The sequence below is a fragment of the Vipera ursinii genome (genome assembly GCF_947247035.1).
Source record: "Vipera ursinii genome assembly, chromosome: 5".
In the NCBI taxonomy this organism is placed as follows: domain Eukaryota; kingdom Metazoa; phylum Chordata; class Lepidosauria; order Squamata; family Viperidae; genus Vipera; species Vipera ursinii.
In genome coordinates, this window is record NC_139518.1 from 25,654,719 (window position 1) to 25,673,387 (window position 18,669).

The following is an 18,669-nucleotide window of genomic DNA, read 5'->3' on the forward strand; positions in this document are numbered from 1 at the left end:
CAAGTTCTTAAAGAGATGGGAGTACCAGACCATCTTATTTGTCTCTTTTGAAACCTATATGCAGGTCAAGAAGCAACAGTGAGAACTGGACACAGAACCACTGATTAGTTCAAAATTGGGAAAGGAGTCTGGCAAGGCTGTATACTGTCGCCCTGCCTGTTTAACTTATATGCAGAGCACATCATGAGAAAGGCAGGCTAGATGAATCAAAAGTTGGAATTAAGATTGCCGGGTAAAATATTAACAACCTAAGATATGCAGATGATACCACTCTAATGGCAGAAAATGAAGGAGAACTAAAGAGCCTCTTGTTGCGGGTAAAGAAGGAGAGTGCAAAAGTTAGGCTGAAACTTAACATTAAGAAAACCAAGATCATGGCATCCGGCCCTCTCAATTCCTGGCAAATAAATGGGGAAGAAATGGAGGTAGTGACAGATTTTATTTTCCTGGGCTCCAAGATCACTGCAGATGGGGACTGTAGCCAAGAAATTAAAAGACGCTTCCTCCTCGGGAGAAAAGCAATGGCAAATCTAGACAGCACACTAAAAAGCAGAGACATCACCCTGTCAACAAAAGTGCGTATAGTCAAGGCTATGGTCTTCCCAGTTGCAATATATGGCAGTGAAAGTTAGACCATAAGTAAGGCTGAGCGCCAAAGAATTGAGGCCTTTGAACTATGGTGCTGGAGAAGACTCCTTAAGTCCCTTGGACTGCAAGGTGATCAAACCGGTCAGTCCTAGAGTAGACTGCTCTTTAGAAGGCCAGATCCTGAAGTTAAAGCTCAAATACTTTGGCCACCTAATGAGAAGGAAGGACTCACTGGAGAAGAGCCTAATGCTGGGAAAGATTGAGGGCAATAGAAGAAGGGGACGACAGAGAATGAGGTGGCTGGATGGAGTAACTGAAGCAGTAGGCGTGAGCTTAAATGCACTCCAGAAGATGGTAGAGGAAAGAAAGGCCTGGAGGAACATTGTCCATGGGGTCGCGATGGGTCAGACACAACTTCGCAGCTAACAACAACAAAAACATTAAGCAAAATTTTTCCTACTTTGTTCCACAATTAGAAATTAAATGAGAAAAAACAGACCAGTGAAAGAAGGCATGAGTAGAGATTTCAAGATCTGAAATACTGAAGGGTCTTGATGCTGGAAGAAGAAATCAAAAGAATCCTATGGGTCATGGTCCAAGGATCATAAGATGCCCAGGCCCAGTGTTTGTAGTTTATTTGACATGGGCAATTAGTACTATATTGAGGTTTTATTCTTTCCAAACCGCATTGTAAAAAATCTAAACATTTTTAATATAGAAGAGAAACTATTCACAAAAATAAAAAATGGAAATTAACATGGTCAATACTGTCCACTAATGTCAGGGTCTTAAAATAAAAATATTCCTTTTCGTAAGCATGTGCCCCAGAGTTTTTATGACATAAAGGAATTACAAGAATTTTAACAACTGAACTATTTTTGTATAGAACAGAACAGAACAGAACAGAAAGAGAACAGAACAGAATAGAGCTGGAAGGGTCCTTGGAGGTCTTCTTGTCCAACCCCCTGTTCAAGCAGGAGAGCCTATACCACCTCAGACAAGTGGTTGGATCCTTCTGCTACTTCCTTGAAACAGCTTTTGTGTCAAGTGATAAAGGGGAAGTCTTTTTCACTGAAAATGGATGACCCTGCTCGTATCCATTTACAAAAACAATTCTTGAAATCTGCATTACCTTAAGAATTTATATCTTGATTGACAAAGAAATATATCATCCATGTTAAATTTTATAAGAATTTTACAATGGACATCCATAAATTCCTTTTTGATGAAATTTTATATAATTTAATAATTTAATTTAATAATTTAATTTGTATACCGCCCTTCTCCCGAAGGACTCAGGGCGGTGAACAGGGCAATACATAATAAAAAACAGGATACAAAAATTAAAAAGTGATTAAATATAAAGCAGTGTTTCTCAACTTTAATAACTTTAAGATTACAGATTGATGTAAAAGGAAACCTGGTCAGTTGGTAGCATAGTCAAAAAAAACCCCAACATAAACTGAAACTAAAATTATCATTCCTATTGTTTCTTAAAGCCAGCATTGCCTTACTTTGTTTCTTAGTTGTTCTGCAAGTTTCAGGCACAGAATTGTCGTTCCTAGAGATAGTCAATAATATTCTTTTAATAGAATTCCAGTGTGTATGTAAAATTAGTGTTATATTAATGTGTTGTGGATGGATGCTTTTACTGCTTTAGGATAAAGTGGCTAACATTTCTGATGACTTGGAACAAATTTGCACCTTCCCAATCCCAGATTTAGAATTTCCAATTATCAAAATCATATTAAGTAGGTATCCTGGAAATTCTCATCTCCAACTTATCTGGAGATCACTAGTTAGAGTGTTAACTTAGTATGCATGCGACAATGAGCCCATCTCATCAATCACTGATATTGAGCATGTTCTAAGCATGTTGTTTGTTGGTATAAACAGCAAGGCAGGATATACATTCAATTATAAATATTTAACAAATAACACATTCAAAATATCCTTATTTTGATCATGTGCAGAATGATATCAGCCAGAAACTTTTAAAAGACTGTGCTTCAGTAAATCTTATTCAAAAACACAAACACAGGTTCCTAGTTAAAAGGTAAATTGTGGAGCCTTGGTGGTTGCCCTGAGCTTGTTATTTTCTTGCACGTGTTTAATTATCCAATTAGGTAACTTCATCACTGCTAGCAAAGTGCTAGCACTGATGATGTTACCTAGTTTGATAATGGAATATCTGCAAGAAAACAACCAAACTCAGAGCACTAAGGACCCCATAGTTCTACCTTGAACAACAAATATTCTCTTCTAAGAGGTACACTGTACATGAGGGGTCCACAACCTTGGCAATTTTAAGACCTGTGGACTTCAACTCCCAGAATTTACAAAGATTTATCAAAACAATGGGACAGGATCCAAATTCTTGTTTTATTGGATAAAGTGTGTCAGTGAACTTTTGAACTTTGGTCTTGCCCCAATGCAGGTCTCCTTTCATGCCCCCAAATCTTCCTGTCTGCCATTTTTGGCGATTCTTTTTTAATAGTTGCATAGCATACGAGCAAAGGCTGTAACTTCTTTGTTGCAGGTAGGAAAACCTTTAGACTCCATTCCTGAAAGAGTAGGCTTAATTTTCTGATTAATGGATGTTTTGTGTTTCATCATACCCATCAAGGCAGTCATTTTATGAATAAGAAAGACAACCATGGTAGTTGTTGTATAGGCACCCACAATATTTTCTCAAAAATTCAAGGATGTATCTAGCACTGCCTTCAGTCTGAAATATTGTGGTTTCTAGCAGAGCTAACAGAGGATAAGAAAAGGGCAGCTAATCCAGAGATACGCATAGTACTCATTTTCCAACTAAATGGACTTTTATGTTACAGTTAAGATATAAATACAGTTATATTTATATTTTAATAACATACAGTGGACTTCTATATACTTTAATTAGAAGCCTAATTAACTATACAATTAAGTACAAAGCTTCTTGGAATTCTTTCACTGATTTAATTGCTATGTGATATTTCTCATGTATCTGACAAGAAGACAAAAATCCAGCCTTGAAACAAACTGGTCTCAGCCTCTCCTTACATAAATGCATCTTAGGAATTAGGGCCATTTTATTTTCTTAGCCCTAGTTCAATAGAACAAAGCAATAAAATTAGTTTTCTCTGATAATCCTAAATTAAGATTGGTTAAATTAAATATATAGTCAGGGTGTCAATATGAAACACATATAGAGGAAAGAACAATGTACACTTCCTCCCCTCCAGCTATGCTGGGACTTCTTACTAACTGTGTATAGACTTACTTATTCAGGGCTAAAATTATGTTAACTGGGTTTTTTTTCTTCATTGTAAGTTATATAGACAGATAAGCCATTCCACCATTGGGCAGGTGCAGCACAATCTTGAACAGGATCACAGCAGGAATTTAAGGAATTTAAGAAGTTTCAATTTGTTGTTGCAGTCCCAGAGTATATTAGTTAATTATTTTACCAATTTGCCAAAGTAAATTTACTTTATTTAAACCCTGTCAGTATTAAAATTAATACCATAGGTAAGCAAGGCAAGACGTATGCAGTTAAGTTACTGTAATTTGGACTTTTAATTCTTTTAATATACTAAATATTGTCCAAACTATTATACTAACACCCAAATTGAAGAAATAATGATACACATTTCTTAACTATCAGGTAATAAATCAATATAATAGATGCATAAATTGATTATATACCACAATTAATATGCCTATTTTTTCAGCTCTTGTAACTTTCTCCTTTTTAGTCAATGTTAAACAAAATATTTTGACTGTAAACATCTATTGCATAATTTTGGTATACGTAGAATGGATAAAGTAATTGTGCTTCCTCTATTATGTACTTCATGTTTCGAAGTTCAAAATAATGAATTATTTTGCTTCTTAAATTATGAATTTCATGGATTATGTACATTTTGTGTTTGGGGAAAAAATAAAGCATAATTGTGATATAATTTGGCAGATAGGCTATTATTAACACTTGTATAACTTGGGATGACAACTCTATAGAATTGTAGGAGAAGGAGTGGCAGAAGGGCAGAGTCAAACAAAGAAATCAGCCTAGATAATAATAATAAAATAAACCTTTATTGTCAAAGTACAACATGTGTACATTGAGATTAGCTGAGCCTCCCCCTGTGCTCTCTCCCCCCAACACACAGTGACAACAAACCCTCCATCCCACCACACTATGTGAACCAACTACACCACACACCGGCCTCCCAAGTCAATTCTGCATAAGATTATGTCCCATTTAAAAGCCTAACAGCCCACGGATAAAAGCTATTTTTCAGCCTGTTGGTACGGCTGGCTATATTCCTATATCTCCTACCGGATGGTAGGAGATATAGGAATATAGAATCCCTATATAGCCATAAACATATTAAGTTCAACCCTTCTTAAGTATCATTAACCCATGTTTAGCACCAAAATAGTGTTAACCGTTAGTTTAGATTCCTGTAGATAGGTATGAGTAAGAATAAATCAGTTTCATTGGAGCTTCAAGTGTGGTCCTAGTCTTTCATGCCTGACAAGAATATGATTAAGGGATTCAATGTCCACCAGACTGACTCTGAATCTACTCTGGTGAAGTAGAAATATTCTATGGCATTTGTTCAGGATTATTCAATCTCTGAAAGTATTTAATGTATTGTTATTATGGGGAAAACCCTGGTTTACTTCTGCTTTCAACATGTACTCACCCTTCAACATTAACTAATCTTGCTAAATGCTCTGGCAGTTAAATACAAAGCAACTGAAATAACGCAGATTTTGTTTTGGTTTAATAAACTAGTGACTTGGTTAGCGGTATTAATTTATGTTTATGCTATTGAACTATTGGATTTTGAATTTTGTTTTGCTATATACACCCTATAATTTTCTAGAATGGCTATGCATGTTATAATAAAAAGTCAACATAGGTAGTCCTCACCTAAATATCACAATTGAGCCCAGAATTATCTGGTCATAGTTTGTTGCAGTTAAATGAGAAGCCCTTGTAACCACTTCATTCACCCAGTTGCTGTTGTTAAATGACCATATGGGTCATTAAGTGGATATAGGCAAAATAGCTGGCTGTCAAAGGAGAACAGGCAGTTCTTTCACTCCATGTGCAGAAAAGAATTCCTCCACTAGATGGGGAAAATTCAGCCCACCCAGTGGAAGGCATTCTCTGCACAGGAGGAGACTCCACAGAAAACGTTGAAGAAGAAACTTCTTAAAGGAAGTGAAAGAGCAGCCTGTCCTCCTTCAACAGACAATTATTTCACTCCCTGTGCATGCCTTTTCTGGGTTGGCTGAACAATGCATGGATTTTTTTGGCTGGGCTAGAGAAGGAGTTCCCCCCACCATCCACTCCCTGTGCAGAAAAGGATATTTTCAGCCAGAGAGTGAAAGAGCTGCCTGCCAGATTGATTTGGACCCATTTGGGTTGCTCTCTTATGATCTTTCCCTAGATATATATTTTTTTGGCTTCAACAATAGCCAAAAAATAGCCATAACAACAGAGAAGCATACCAAAGAAAAGTTATATATAATGATACACATCATCACAGCAGCGAGAATGATGTTCACCCAGAAATAGAAAAACAGTGAAATACCGGATGAGAGTGAAGTGATAAATAAAATTTGGGCGTGCACAGAAATGGACAATTTAACTTTGGAAATTAAAAATAAAGATCAGTCAGATTACTACAAAATTTGGAGTAAGTTTTACCTATGGTGGGAACAGAAAGGAAGGTCTCAACAGAAATATACAGGATGCTGATTTCACGTGTTACTAGAACTAGGTGGTTGATAAGATTGAATATTGTATAACTGTATATAAATGATATGTACATAAAGTGTATATATGTATATAAAACACAAAAATGATGTACAGTAAGACAAGAAGGAATGTCAGACCGTTAACACCTTGTCCAAAGTTTTAAATAATAAAATTTGCAATAAAAATTAAAAAAAACAATAGCCAGGGTAATAGAACAGAGGGCTGAAAATACAGAAATACAAAATTACCTCAGTCAAACATCATGGTTTGACTGAGGTAATTTTGTATTTCTGTATCTGAACCTGACATAAAGAAATATACTTGCAAAACATTGAGTAATCAGTACATGGAAATTCTGTTAAAAGTTTATGTAAGAATAAACGGAGAGAGAAGAAAAATGTCATTGTCCAAGGAGTTTATTATGGACTATTTGAGCAGACAAAAAATTCATATCAGGCCTTGTGTCAGATGATAGGGATAATGGGGGGGTTTCAATTATTCAATTATCCAAATATCCACTAGGAATCTTACTCTGTCAAGCTGTACCCTTAACAAATGCATGTCCTTTCTTGCTGATAACATTGTATGGAAGATGGTGGAAGAAAGAACAGGGTGATCTGCTTTCCTAAATATAATTCTCATCAATTTGTTAAGAAAAATCAAAGTGATTTGTACCTTGAGGAATAACAATCATATTATCATTGAATTCAATATATAAGCTATGAGCTATCATGAATATCAAGAAAAAAATACAGAAACTATGACACAAACTTGGATTTCTTAAAATGCTGAAAAGAAAAGGGGGAGATGGATAGGAAATGAAACACATAACCAATCAAGAATACAAAGATTATGAAGTCTTCAGAAATTGATAGGAACAGTATTAAAAACCTAAAATTGAACTGAAATGTATATGATAAAAGAATGACAAAAGGAGAATGCCAGAAGGTGTAGGGCGAGAAGAAAGTGATGAACTGGTAATGGCTGATGATGGGAAGATAATACTTCTTAAGTGCTCTTTTGCATTTTTCTTCTCTCAAAATGGAAACAGAACCTAGTTAGCAATTGTTATGCCATTGGAAGAAGGTGGGGCCTGACGTTTATTAAATTGATGAAATATAGCTATGATGAAACTAGCAGAAATGAGAATGGCACTGCTGTCTACAATCTTTGAGAACTCCTGGAAGATCGGTGAGGTGCCAAGACACTGGAAGAGAACATATTCTATCTCCATTTTCAAAAATGGTGGGGCTGGGGAAAAACCCATAAATATAGATTTGCCAAGTATTATTGACAGGTAATAAATTTCCAATAGATTATTAAACAGCATGTTACAATTAAGAGGAGCTAGCAAAGGTTTAGTTTCTAATGAATCATATCAGATGAACATTATTTCCTTCAACAGAATTATTATTTTAGTAGATTATGTGAATACTATGCACATATTTTATATGGATCTTAGCAAAGCTTTGATTTTCTAATAATCTATATTGTAATGATCTATATTTCTGTTCTCAGCAATTACATGATAAGGAAGATGAATAAATCTCCTTTAGAATATTAGCCACCCACTGTCATTTTGTATGATCTGCAAAAGTACAAGGAAATAGATCTGTCTAGATGTCAGAAGGACCTTCCTGATTGTGCAAGCTGTCAGTCAGGCTATGACAAGAAGGGGTGAGTTCTACTTTGCTGGCACTCCTCAAATAAAAGTTGAATAGTCATTTGTCAGAGATGTGCTAGTGGATCTTACATAGTGCATGGGCTGCAGGAGATGGCTTCTAACCTTCTTCCCAATTCTATAAATTTATGTGTTATTAAAATTAAAAGATAATTTCACACTGTGTCTAGAATTAAATTGAAATTCTGACAGTTACCTAACAATAGTAAAGTAAAGTAAAGGTTCCCCCGCACATGCGTGCTAGTCGTTTCTGACTCTAGGGGCCGGTGCTCATCTCCGTTTCATAGCCGAAGAGCCAGTGCTTGTCCGAGGATGTCTCCGTGGTCATGTGGCCGGCATGACTAGCATGGAACGCTGTTACCTTCCCACCGTAGTGGTCCCTATTTTTCTACTTGCATTTTTATGTGCTTTCGAACTGCTAGGTGGGCAGAAGCTGGGACGAGTAACAGGCGCTCACTCTGCTACGCGGCACTCGGGATTCGACCCGCCAAACTGCCGACCTTCCGATCGACAAGTTCAGCGTCCTAACCCACTGAGCCACCGTGTCCCTACCTAACAATATTGTAGTCTAAAATATAAATATAATGGATTCATTGGGTAGAGATAATGTTCTAGCTATATTCCCCAAAATATAGTCTAGTCAAACAGTGGTGTTTGCTTTGATTGAAGATATATACAAAAAGATGTGCGATTATATTAACCAAAGTGATCTGTTCTAATAGACAGTATATTCCATATTTGCTCTGGTATATATAGCAAAGTTTGCCTGCAAAAAAAACTAGCATTGCCCTGTTCAAGGCTCTTTACCTCACAACTGGAAGAATGGTTAAAATATACAAGAAAGTTCCCAAGATACCTTTTACCATTATTTGAAAAATCTAAATTTGTATTAATCCACTAGAATAAAAACTTGTAAAAACTAATGATGGCAATTTTTAATTCAAATACCAAGTGCTGAATTGGTGCTCCACCGCAGTAGACAATTACACAAAATCTTCTCTTATGGAATTCAACAAAAAAAAATATAGAAAAAGCAAATGTTCCCACCCTGTCAGCCTCCTTCATTTCTATCAGAGTGGAGAAGGAGATTTTTCTCCAACAGAACAAACTTTCTGTCAACCTGTTAAATATTTATTTCACAGGCTTCAAGAAGGAAAGAGCATCCACAGCAGCTACATCAAAAATACATCCAGAATTCAAATTGTTGCATTGCTTGTAATCAGATACTGAAACAAACAAAACAGATGGAAATGGAAATGGCAGTTCAAGATGAGTTTTGTATCTCTTTATGCAATGTTTTCTATCATCCTTCATTTTGAAACATATATAAATATATCAGCTATTATCCTTCAATCTATGATTTTTTTCTTGAGTAAGATTGTTACTTCTATACCTAAACCAGTCCATCAACCTTACTGACAAATTACATAATACCTGTAACACTGTACATATTTTTATACAATTATTCCATCTGATAAACTCTAACTTTATAGAGGCTAAACAACACGGAATAACAAAATCTGTTAAAATTAGTGGTTACAAATATTCCTCTTTTTAAAACAAATCTTGTAGAAACACACATATAGTGCACTAGCAAAGGACAACTAAAACCTGTGTTGATAGTCAAATTATCAAACCTAAAATATTTACAACACACCTCATAAACTTTTTATAGCATTTATTTGGACACACCTGGTTAGGATTATTTGGATATTTTTTATTTATTTTTATTTTATTTTAATTCCATTTATATCCCGCCCTTCTCCGAAGACTCAGGGCGGCTTACAAGCTTAGCAGTAGCCTTCATTCTATGTATATGCCTGCTTATTAGGGCTTTCACACACCCCCTAAGCGGCATTATTACAAAGTCAGCTTATTGCCCCCAACAATCTGGGTCCTCATTTTACCTACCTCGGAAGGATGGAAGGCTGAGTCAACCTTGAGCCTGGTGGGATGCGAACCTGCACTAATTGCAGGCAGCTGGTGTTACTTAAGGAGGCATTAGCCCACTGCTAATGCCTCCTTAAGTAACACCAGAATTCATATGAATGAATAAGAAGCAAATTATGTATATTGACTGCAAGGCAGTGGATTATTTTGTTGAGCAATAGGGGAAATTTTTAACATGTTAAATGCTGTCAAACTGAATTCCTTCAAGAGCAAAGTTCAGATCTTTATGACCAATACGCAGTTAAGAATGAAACAAGAATACTTGCTTTATCATAAATTAATGTCAAAAATGCACAAAATGAAAAAGTGCAAACAATGGGAACCAAACTGATTGTCACTCCCTTCTGAATACACAAGTAACAATCATATGCATTTGACAAAATGAAATGTGGAGGCAATCTTCAATTGGCCATGAAATTTCAGAATGACTTTAAGACCTGATGGACAGCAAAATGTTAATAGCTTCCATTTGGAGATTCATAATAAATTAGTTGACTTTTATTCCTTTCTACTCCAACCCTATACATACACTCTTCTTTAAATGTTACTTGATTTTTAAAACATTTCCAACATATGTTCTTATGGCATCATAATCTATGTTATATTTGAATAGGCTATACCTGCTTGAAATTCACTGCCAGTGATTGCATGGATTGCCATAAGGGTTAATGTATTTGGGAAGGCAAATTTTGGCATGCAATAAAGATTAATGGAATTAAAAAGAAGATGGACTTAGTCCATTTGTGGCTACATGGTGGCTCTAGGCTGATTCCTTTTTTGACTCTGCCCTCAGGCTCTGTTCTTCTCCTGAAATTTTTGAAATAAATCCAAATCAAAGCTGTCTTCCCACATTTACATTCAGTCTGGGTTTAGTTCATTTTGTATCTCAATCCCTACCTTCTTACTTGCTTGCATTCACAGAGAGAGACAAAGAAGATAGTAGGCCTGAAGTCATTTTTATGAAGGAAAAATTTCAGACTTTCATATAAAATATGATGGTCCCAATACACTATTGTCTTTCTCGCTTTGTCACTCCCTGTCTCTCTCACACACACTTTCTCTTCTTCAAGCAGCCTCAAATGAGTCAAATAGTTTGAACTATTTTCATCCCAATAAGTTCTGTTTATGCAATACTTGTTGTATATAAACATTGTTTTGCTATTATATAAACACTAGGCATACAAACTATTTTATTTTCCAAGTGCCCAAAACATAGAAGACCATCTGGTATTCAGTAATTCTCATACAGGTTCCAAAGTATCTTTTATACAAATATACTGTACACAAGGACAATGTTGCTGGTCAGAAAATGTCAGAAAATGTCATAAATGCAGACAAAATGGAGAAAAAAGACTGTGCCCACTAAAAACACTATGTGGATAAACCTCTGCTGACAAATATTTATGTGATATATCTCCACCTCTGTCTAAAAGGATTTCTGATGCATGTAGAAAGCCAAGATTAGCTCCGCTTATCCATATATACACTCAAATTCTCTGTTTACAGCTAAAGCAGCTTTATAAAAATCACTCAATCATGATGAAACTAAGTTGAGGGGAGGTTTGATGACTTGTGCAAACAGTGGAAAATCCCTTCACATCATCCAAATAAACTCCACATATTAGTATTTCTTTTTTCCTGGTTAAATAATTCTAGGAACAGAATGATTCAATAGTATTATTTTCTCTGTTTATAATGATATGGTTTCTTAATTTATTTAACTTTCATGTGACTGGAAAACATTGCTAAGTGCAGAGAAGAGCAACAACGATGATTAGGGCCTGGAGACTAAAATGTGCAATGAATGGTTGCAGAACTGGGTATGGCTAGTCTAGTGAAGGAGAGACATGATAACAGTGTTCCAATATTTGAGGAGCTGCCCAAAGAAGAAGAGGGAGTCAAGCTATCCTCCAAAGTTCCCGAAGGCAAGACAAGAAACTGCAGATGGAAACTAATCAAAGAGAGAAGCAACCTAGAACTAAGGAAGAATGTCCTGACAGTGAGAACAGTCAACCAGTGGAATAGCTTGTGTTCAGAATTTATGGATGCTCCATAACTGGAGGCTTTTGAGAATTCTTATTTGTTTGGTGATTTGACTAAACCACCAACTTTGCAGCATAGAATTCAACTATAGTTGTTGAAATGTTTTCTATTGGAAAAGGAATGATTAAAAAAGAGGAATAAGACACAGCTAAAACAAAATAGAAAGCATTCATATAGAAGAATGCAAACTATATTAACAATTAGAAATATTGTCATTATTGGAAAAAAATTAATATTAACACCTCACCATCAGGTAGGAGATATAGAAGTATAGCCAGCTGCACCAACAGGCTGAAGAACAGTTTCTATCCATGGGCTGTCAGGCTCCTGAACGGGAAATAACTCTATGTATGATTGACTTGTGAGGCCAGTATGTTGTGCAATTAGCTCACATGGTGTAACAAGATGGTGGGTTTGTTGTCACTGTGAGTTGTGGTGGGAGGAGCACAAAGGGAGGCTCAGCCAATCTCACTGTATACATGTTGTAGTTCGATAATAAAGGTTCATTCATAACTTGAAATCGAGTATTCCAGCCAAATCAAGGCCACTCATTTGGTTTGTGTTTATTTATAAGATATGGAAAGAAAACATAAAATAACAGCAGTAGAGAAGATAACTGTAACATGTTTCTTAACAAAGATGCCACCATCTCCATCTGTTTATTTCTCTATCCAATTATAGATAAGATAGTTATACTGAATTATTTGCTCACTGTAAATATTTTCATTTCTATATTTTACAGAAATTAAAATTTGCACAATCCATCATATACTGCAGATCAGTTGCCACCAACATGACTTCTGAAAAGCATTTGATGTGCAAATCAACAGTAATAATGGGGTCTAATAGATCATATCTGAACCTTACAGGTAATTGTTTTTTGGTTTTTTTAGAAAAAAAAGAGAAAAGGACTTCTATAACTTTTAAACAGTTTCCACTGCTTTTTCAGCATAATTTTGCAAGATTCACATAACATTTAGCAAGCAAATGTTATGATTATTTCATTCCTTTTCAATACTGTTAGTCATGATTCCTGGCAACTGCCCGGATGAGTCCCTACTACTTTCTTGGCAAGATTTTTGGAAGTGGTTTGCCATTGCCTGCTTCATAGGGCTGAAAGAGAGTGACTGTCTGAAGGTCTCCCAGCTGGCTTCATGCCTAAGCTGAGACTAGAACTCACGGTCTCACGTTTTTTTGCTTGGAGCCTTAACCACTACACCAAATTGGCTTCAGTATCATAATGAGTACTTTTTCTAATCTTCATATAACATTTAAGAAAAATTGTCAGAACTTTGAATAATCTGTATTCTTGACGAAGTCATACAAAATAGTGTTAATGGTACGAAGAAAGCAAATACTTTCAAAGGAAACTATTGACACCGTAGCCAATTTATTTATTGTTTTACATGTGAATTATATTTGATTAAGGTGTAAAGTTGTTCCATTAGGTAAGCATATGTTTTCCCACAAAATTAAACGTCTGCTATCCACAAAAACAATGCAATTTCATGAAGCTCCTGAGAAACATTTAGATGCTTGTGAATCCCAATTTCATTAAGTATTAAAAGAAGGCATCAGAAAATAATTTGTTTTGAAAGAGGCAAAGTGCCTTTTCCTTCCTGTAACCATTATTAGTTTTAGCCCAGGAACATATTATTTCAATCATGAGATGAACATGACAGAAGAAGCCCTATTTTGGAAATTAGGGAGAAAAAAATTCCAAAAACCATTAAGGCAATAACTTTATTATGCTAATGCCAACTTAGATTTCCTAGACACAGTCCATATATCAGCTATATTTCCTTCTCTGTATTCTCTTTATAATATTTCATAAATTTATTTCCTGCTCTAATGAATTGAAAGCTTGCAACAATTATGCAAAATTTTAATTGGCCTAATAAAGTTATTTCAATTATAGTTCATATTATTATTAAAGTTGTTAATTTTCCTAATAATTACATTATTTAGTTTTTAAAAGTCCCCACAAACCTTTCCAATCTAAAATTGCTCTCTGTGTTCCTGTCTTAAAAGCATGTATAAAGCTATTCTATGGATTATTCCATCTTTCTCATTTATTTTATTAATCTTTAAAAGAGTTCCTCCTTTTTATAAATTAAAGTCACAGAGCATTGGGTTGAAGATCTTCCTCAAGAATTTCCCATAAACTATTCCTTCTTTGTCTATGCATCCTTTTAACAGTGTAAACCATGTTTAATAGTATCTAGGGTACATGTTGTACAGTATTTGTAATTAGCTACAAAAATGCAGCCCAATTCGGTATAGTTGATCCATACTTGTATGACCTTTGTATTTAAAAAAGCAACGACACTGGCATAAATTTAGAATTAGACTTCAATTACCTCTCCAATCCTATATAACTATTTTTCCTTTATTCAGTAGTTCACACATATGTATCTTACTGGACAGTCTCATATTTTAGCCGTGGAGTATTCAAAAAAAGGTTTCAAAGTTTTCTTAGCGAGCTTGTCCAAATGCTGAACACAACAAATGTTTCAGGAGTTATTTTTTTCCTCTTTGTGTCCCTGTCTTAAGTCTTCAGAGAGTAAACTCAACAAGCCCTTGCATGCAGCAGAAACTTAGTCATCTGCATCACTAAACGTATTCATTATTTAAAACAATATACTCCCTGCCACCTCATTGCTGTAACTGTGGTCTAAAGCTTTTTTTATAAAATACTAACACAGTAGAGTATAATAATTTTCTTGAAATACCAGTTTTGTTGCTGAAAGGCAGCTTTAGAGGAAAAAGTTTCCCAAATGGATTATTAGATGTCAAACTTTATATGATCCACTGCAGAAAAAGCTTGACTTAAAATCCATCATGTCTAGTCTCCTGTTTCTTATAGTGGTCAACCAGAAGATTCTAAAAAACTCTCAAGGATGAATTAAAGCAGCAACAGTTTCCTGTGTTGTTCTTCAGTGATTATATTCGTTTGAATATGGAAACACTCAAACTCAGTTATCATGCCCAATAGCATTATTCCTAGACACTTGAGGGACCATAAAGTGATCTTTGAGAACCTCAAGTCCAACAAGCAGCTCAGAGCTCATTTCTGGCAACTTCAGCATTTTTGAAAGCTTACCATATTTTTTACTATCCTTATCCTTGGCTTAAATATTTCCTACTAATTACGAAACAACATTCCCCAAGTAAGTCCATTCCACTGCTGCACCATTCTTCTATTGCACAGTTCCTTCTAATGCTGAACTTTGCCTTTTTATAATTTTCATCCACTAATTCTATTGCTGCATTCTCAGGCAATTTCTCAATTACATGTTCAGAATTACTTTCAAGTATTTACAGGACATTGTGTGAATGCATGTAGTAGTACATTAATAGGCCATAATGATCAAATGCTCTTTATTATTATCCACTGCATGATCAATTCATATGTGTAAAGACTTATTTTAAAAGGATGCTACTTTATTGTAACTCCCAGTTTTGCATCCTTGCCATAAAACCAAAATGACATGATGTTAAAGCACTAATTCTAATGGTTTGGTAGGTTATATACCATCTCTACAATCATAATAAAATAATACAATATGAAGATTAGTTTCAAGGACAGTTATATATATATAAACCTGGTAGAAAACTGGTCAGTTCTTATATCACCATATGTGCCAGTCCTACTATACTAAATAGATGCTAGGAAAGAGATTTATATATTTTTATTTATCAGAGGATGCCTAGAAAGTACTGCTTAAAGAATCTTGGCTTGAGCAAAGAGGGGAACATCAACATAATACTGAGTTGTCATAATGAAGGAAAGTGACACACATCACACTGCAAATTCTTATGATTTATGAGTCCTGGGCCTGTGAACTAAAATCAAGAGAGAAATGAGTCAGACTTTAATGTTCATCATTCAGAGCCAGCTTCAATGTGATTATGATTTCTGTTAATACTTACCTGAGAGCATCGTTGAAATAGTTACAATTTTTAACCAACCTTTTTAACCATCATTTCTATAGATCATCAATCTCCGGGTCAAGACAATATTTTGGCCAATTATTCACAAGACCTAATTGGGAATGCTACCCGTAATGAATTTACAACTATTGTTTTACCTATGCTTTACCTCCTTATATTCTTGGCAAGCATCTTTCTGAATAGCTTGGCAGTATGGATTTTCTTCCACATCAGAAGCAAGACCAGCTTTATTTTATACCTCAAAAACATTGTAGTCGCAGACTTGCTGATGACTCTGACATTTCCATTTAAAATTATTCAAGATTCAAGATTGGGACCGTGGTACTTCCATTTTTTCTTATGCCGGTATACAATAGTTTTGTTTTATGCCAGCATGTATACAACAATTGTTTTTCTTGGACTTATTAGCCTTGATCGCTATCTAAAAGTGGTAAAACCATTTGGAGATTCCAGGATGTATAGCATTACATTCACTAAGATTCTGTCACTTGTGGTTTGGATTGTTATGGCATTCTTAGCTTTGCCAGATCTGGTCCTCACTAATAACCCAACTAGGATAAATACAAGTGACTGCTTAAAACTGAAAACCCCATTGGGAGTCAAATGGCACAATGCTGTCATTTACTTCAATAATTGCATATTTATCATTGTGATGATTGTATTAATAGGTTGTTATATTGAAATATCCAAATATATCTATAAATCCAGCAAGCAGTTTATTAGCTCTTCAAGTCACAAGAGGAAACACAGTCAAAGCATAAGGGTGGTGGTGACTGTATTTTTTATTTGTTTTTTGCCATACCACCTATGCACGATCCTTTTTAATTTCTGCCAGTTAGATTATTATTTAGATGCTTCAGCTCACAAGATTCTGTACTACTGCAAGGAAGTGACTATTTTCCTATCAGCATGCAATGTCTGCCTAGATCCAATCATCTACTTTTTTATGTGTAGATCATTTTCACGGAGGCTTTTCAGAAAATCAAACATACGGACAAGGAGCGAAAGCATCAGATCCTTTCAGAGTATCAGAAAGTCAGAGGTGCGCATATATCATGAATATACTGACTTGTGACATTATTGCTAAGCATATTTTTTTTAAAAAAATGTTATTTGTATCAATGTTTTCTATTTGTAAATAAAGGTGCTTTGCTTGTTATTCAAATTTGAATATATTCCGTGCAACATATGATTAACGTTTACATCCTTTCCATGATTCTCAGTTTGAAAACGAGGTGGGCAGTCCACTATTACAAAATATATCTCCGCTTGACCATTGAGTATTTTTTACTTACATTAGGATGACTTTAAAAGATATATGGTGCCATCTAGTGGACAAAAGCAAGGTTGTGATACAATGCAAGGACTGAGTGGCTCAAACAATGCTATCTAAACAGAGTTCAAAACTGCAGGTAGGCTAAGTTGCTTTTCTCCCAGGCTACTCCCAACTGTTTCTAACGCCAACTTCAGAAATCCCAGTCTGATGAGCTGGCAATCGGGCTGAGCCATAAACATAAGGCCTGATTTGTTGTTTCCCTATTTCTTGCCCTTCCCATCCCTGCCTTGCTGATTGTTCCCTCCTAACCAGCCCTCATATTTTCCTTTGTTTTCCCAGATATTCACACACATGGAAGCCATTATTGCCCTTCATGCCCCACCCTTCCCATATTATGTCTTTTGACAATAACCTTTCCTTTGTGGACTTATGAGTACCATTATTGCAGTGGTGCTACTGTACTCAATGCATTCAGGGACATGTTTTCCTTTTGCTTTTACTCATCTGAAGATCCATGGGAATTTTGTAGCAAAGAACATTGATTGTAACATTTCTACACTTTTAAACATCCTTAAGATGTTTAAAAAATAAAAATGAAAAGACAGAGAAGCTTTGCAGGACTAAGGCTTCATTCAGCATTGGTAGATATCAAAAGGGAGCTTACTGGGACAGGTAAGGATTGAATGGAGCATCATTTCTGGGGCTGAGAATAGTTCATTGACTTAACTGGCCACTGGTGGATCAAATGAGATTATGAAAAAAATAGCATCTGTTAACCATCGGAGGACATTGTAACCCGATAGAGCAGAACAAAATGGCTGCAAAGGACAATGACCCAATGTTGGAGGGGAGGAAGCATGTAAGGAGTTTTGACTAATCAGACCTAAGCTGTCAATAGATTGAAAGGAAGCCCTTAAGACTATCTGCTTAGGCCAGAACAGAGCAGTTTTGAACCAGAAGCTGGAAAATACAGGTGTGAGGTTCATTTCCATTGGCCTGGGAAAGGGGGAAAGAGGATGTCATAGGTTTCAGCAATCAAGAAATGATAGGTGGCTATACTAGCAATGGGCCAAACAGAAAGTATGGCTTTGCCCAAACTCACAGTTGCCTAACTGATATTATGTAAGACTTAAATTAGGCAATAATACAATCAATTTAGGCACAGAATTCATAATAAGCTATTTTTAATTCATCTGACAAGATATGGCTAGACACTTTCTCCATTCTAGTTTCCAGTCAGGTTAACTTTGGCATAAACCACAAGAATAATTTAAATAGCAAACAAATAATCAGGAAAGGATTCACATTGTGCCAAGATAAGAGGTAGTCCTGTTCCAATCTATTTTTTCCTTGAAAAAAGGAATACTAATTAAAAATCAAGCCAATCCACTTACTCATATTTATAGCATTACCTGAAGT

At 35.5% G+C, this 18,669-nt stretch overlaps 2 protein-coding genes across 2 annotated transcripts in view; one reads left to right on the forward strand and one right to left on the reverse strand.

Annotated features, from left to right (window-relative positions):
• MED12L (mediator complex subunit 12L) overlaps positions 1-18,669 on the reverse strand; it is a gene marked incomplete at its 5' end in the record, with an annotated part of 179,382 nt that overhangs the window by 97,089 nt on the left and 63,624 nt on the right. The window lies entirely within an intron of this gene.
• Positions 12,802-17,115, forward strand: GPR87 (G protein-coupled receptor 87). Its single transcript, XM_083364682.1, has 2 exons — positions 12,802-12,889; positions 16,016-17,115. The coding sequence occupies exons 1-2, from the start codon at positions 12,814-12,816 to the stop codon at positions 17,047-17,049; spliced, it is 1,110 nt and encodes a 369-aa protein (XP_083220808.1). The 5' UTR covers positions 12,802-12,813; the 3' UTR covers positions 17,050-17,115.

What these genes read in the sequence shown, in the direction of transcription:
- GPR87 (XM_083364682.1), top strand. Translation starts at nt 12,814, where the DNA reads ATGACTTCTGAAAAGCATTTGATGTGCAAATCAACAGTAATAATGGGG. An exon ending in ATCATATCTGAACCTTACAG is followed by an intron (nt 12,890 to 16,015) that starts GTAATTGTTTTT and finishes TCATTTCTATAG; the next exon opens with ATCATCAATCTCCGGGTCAA.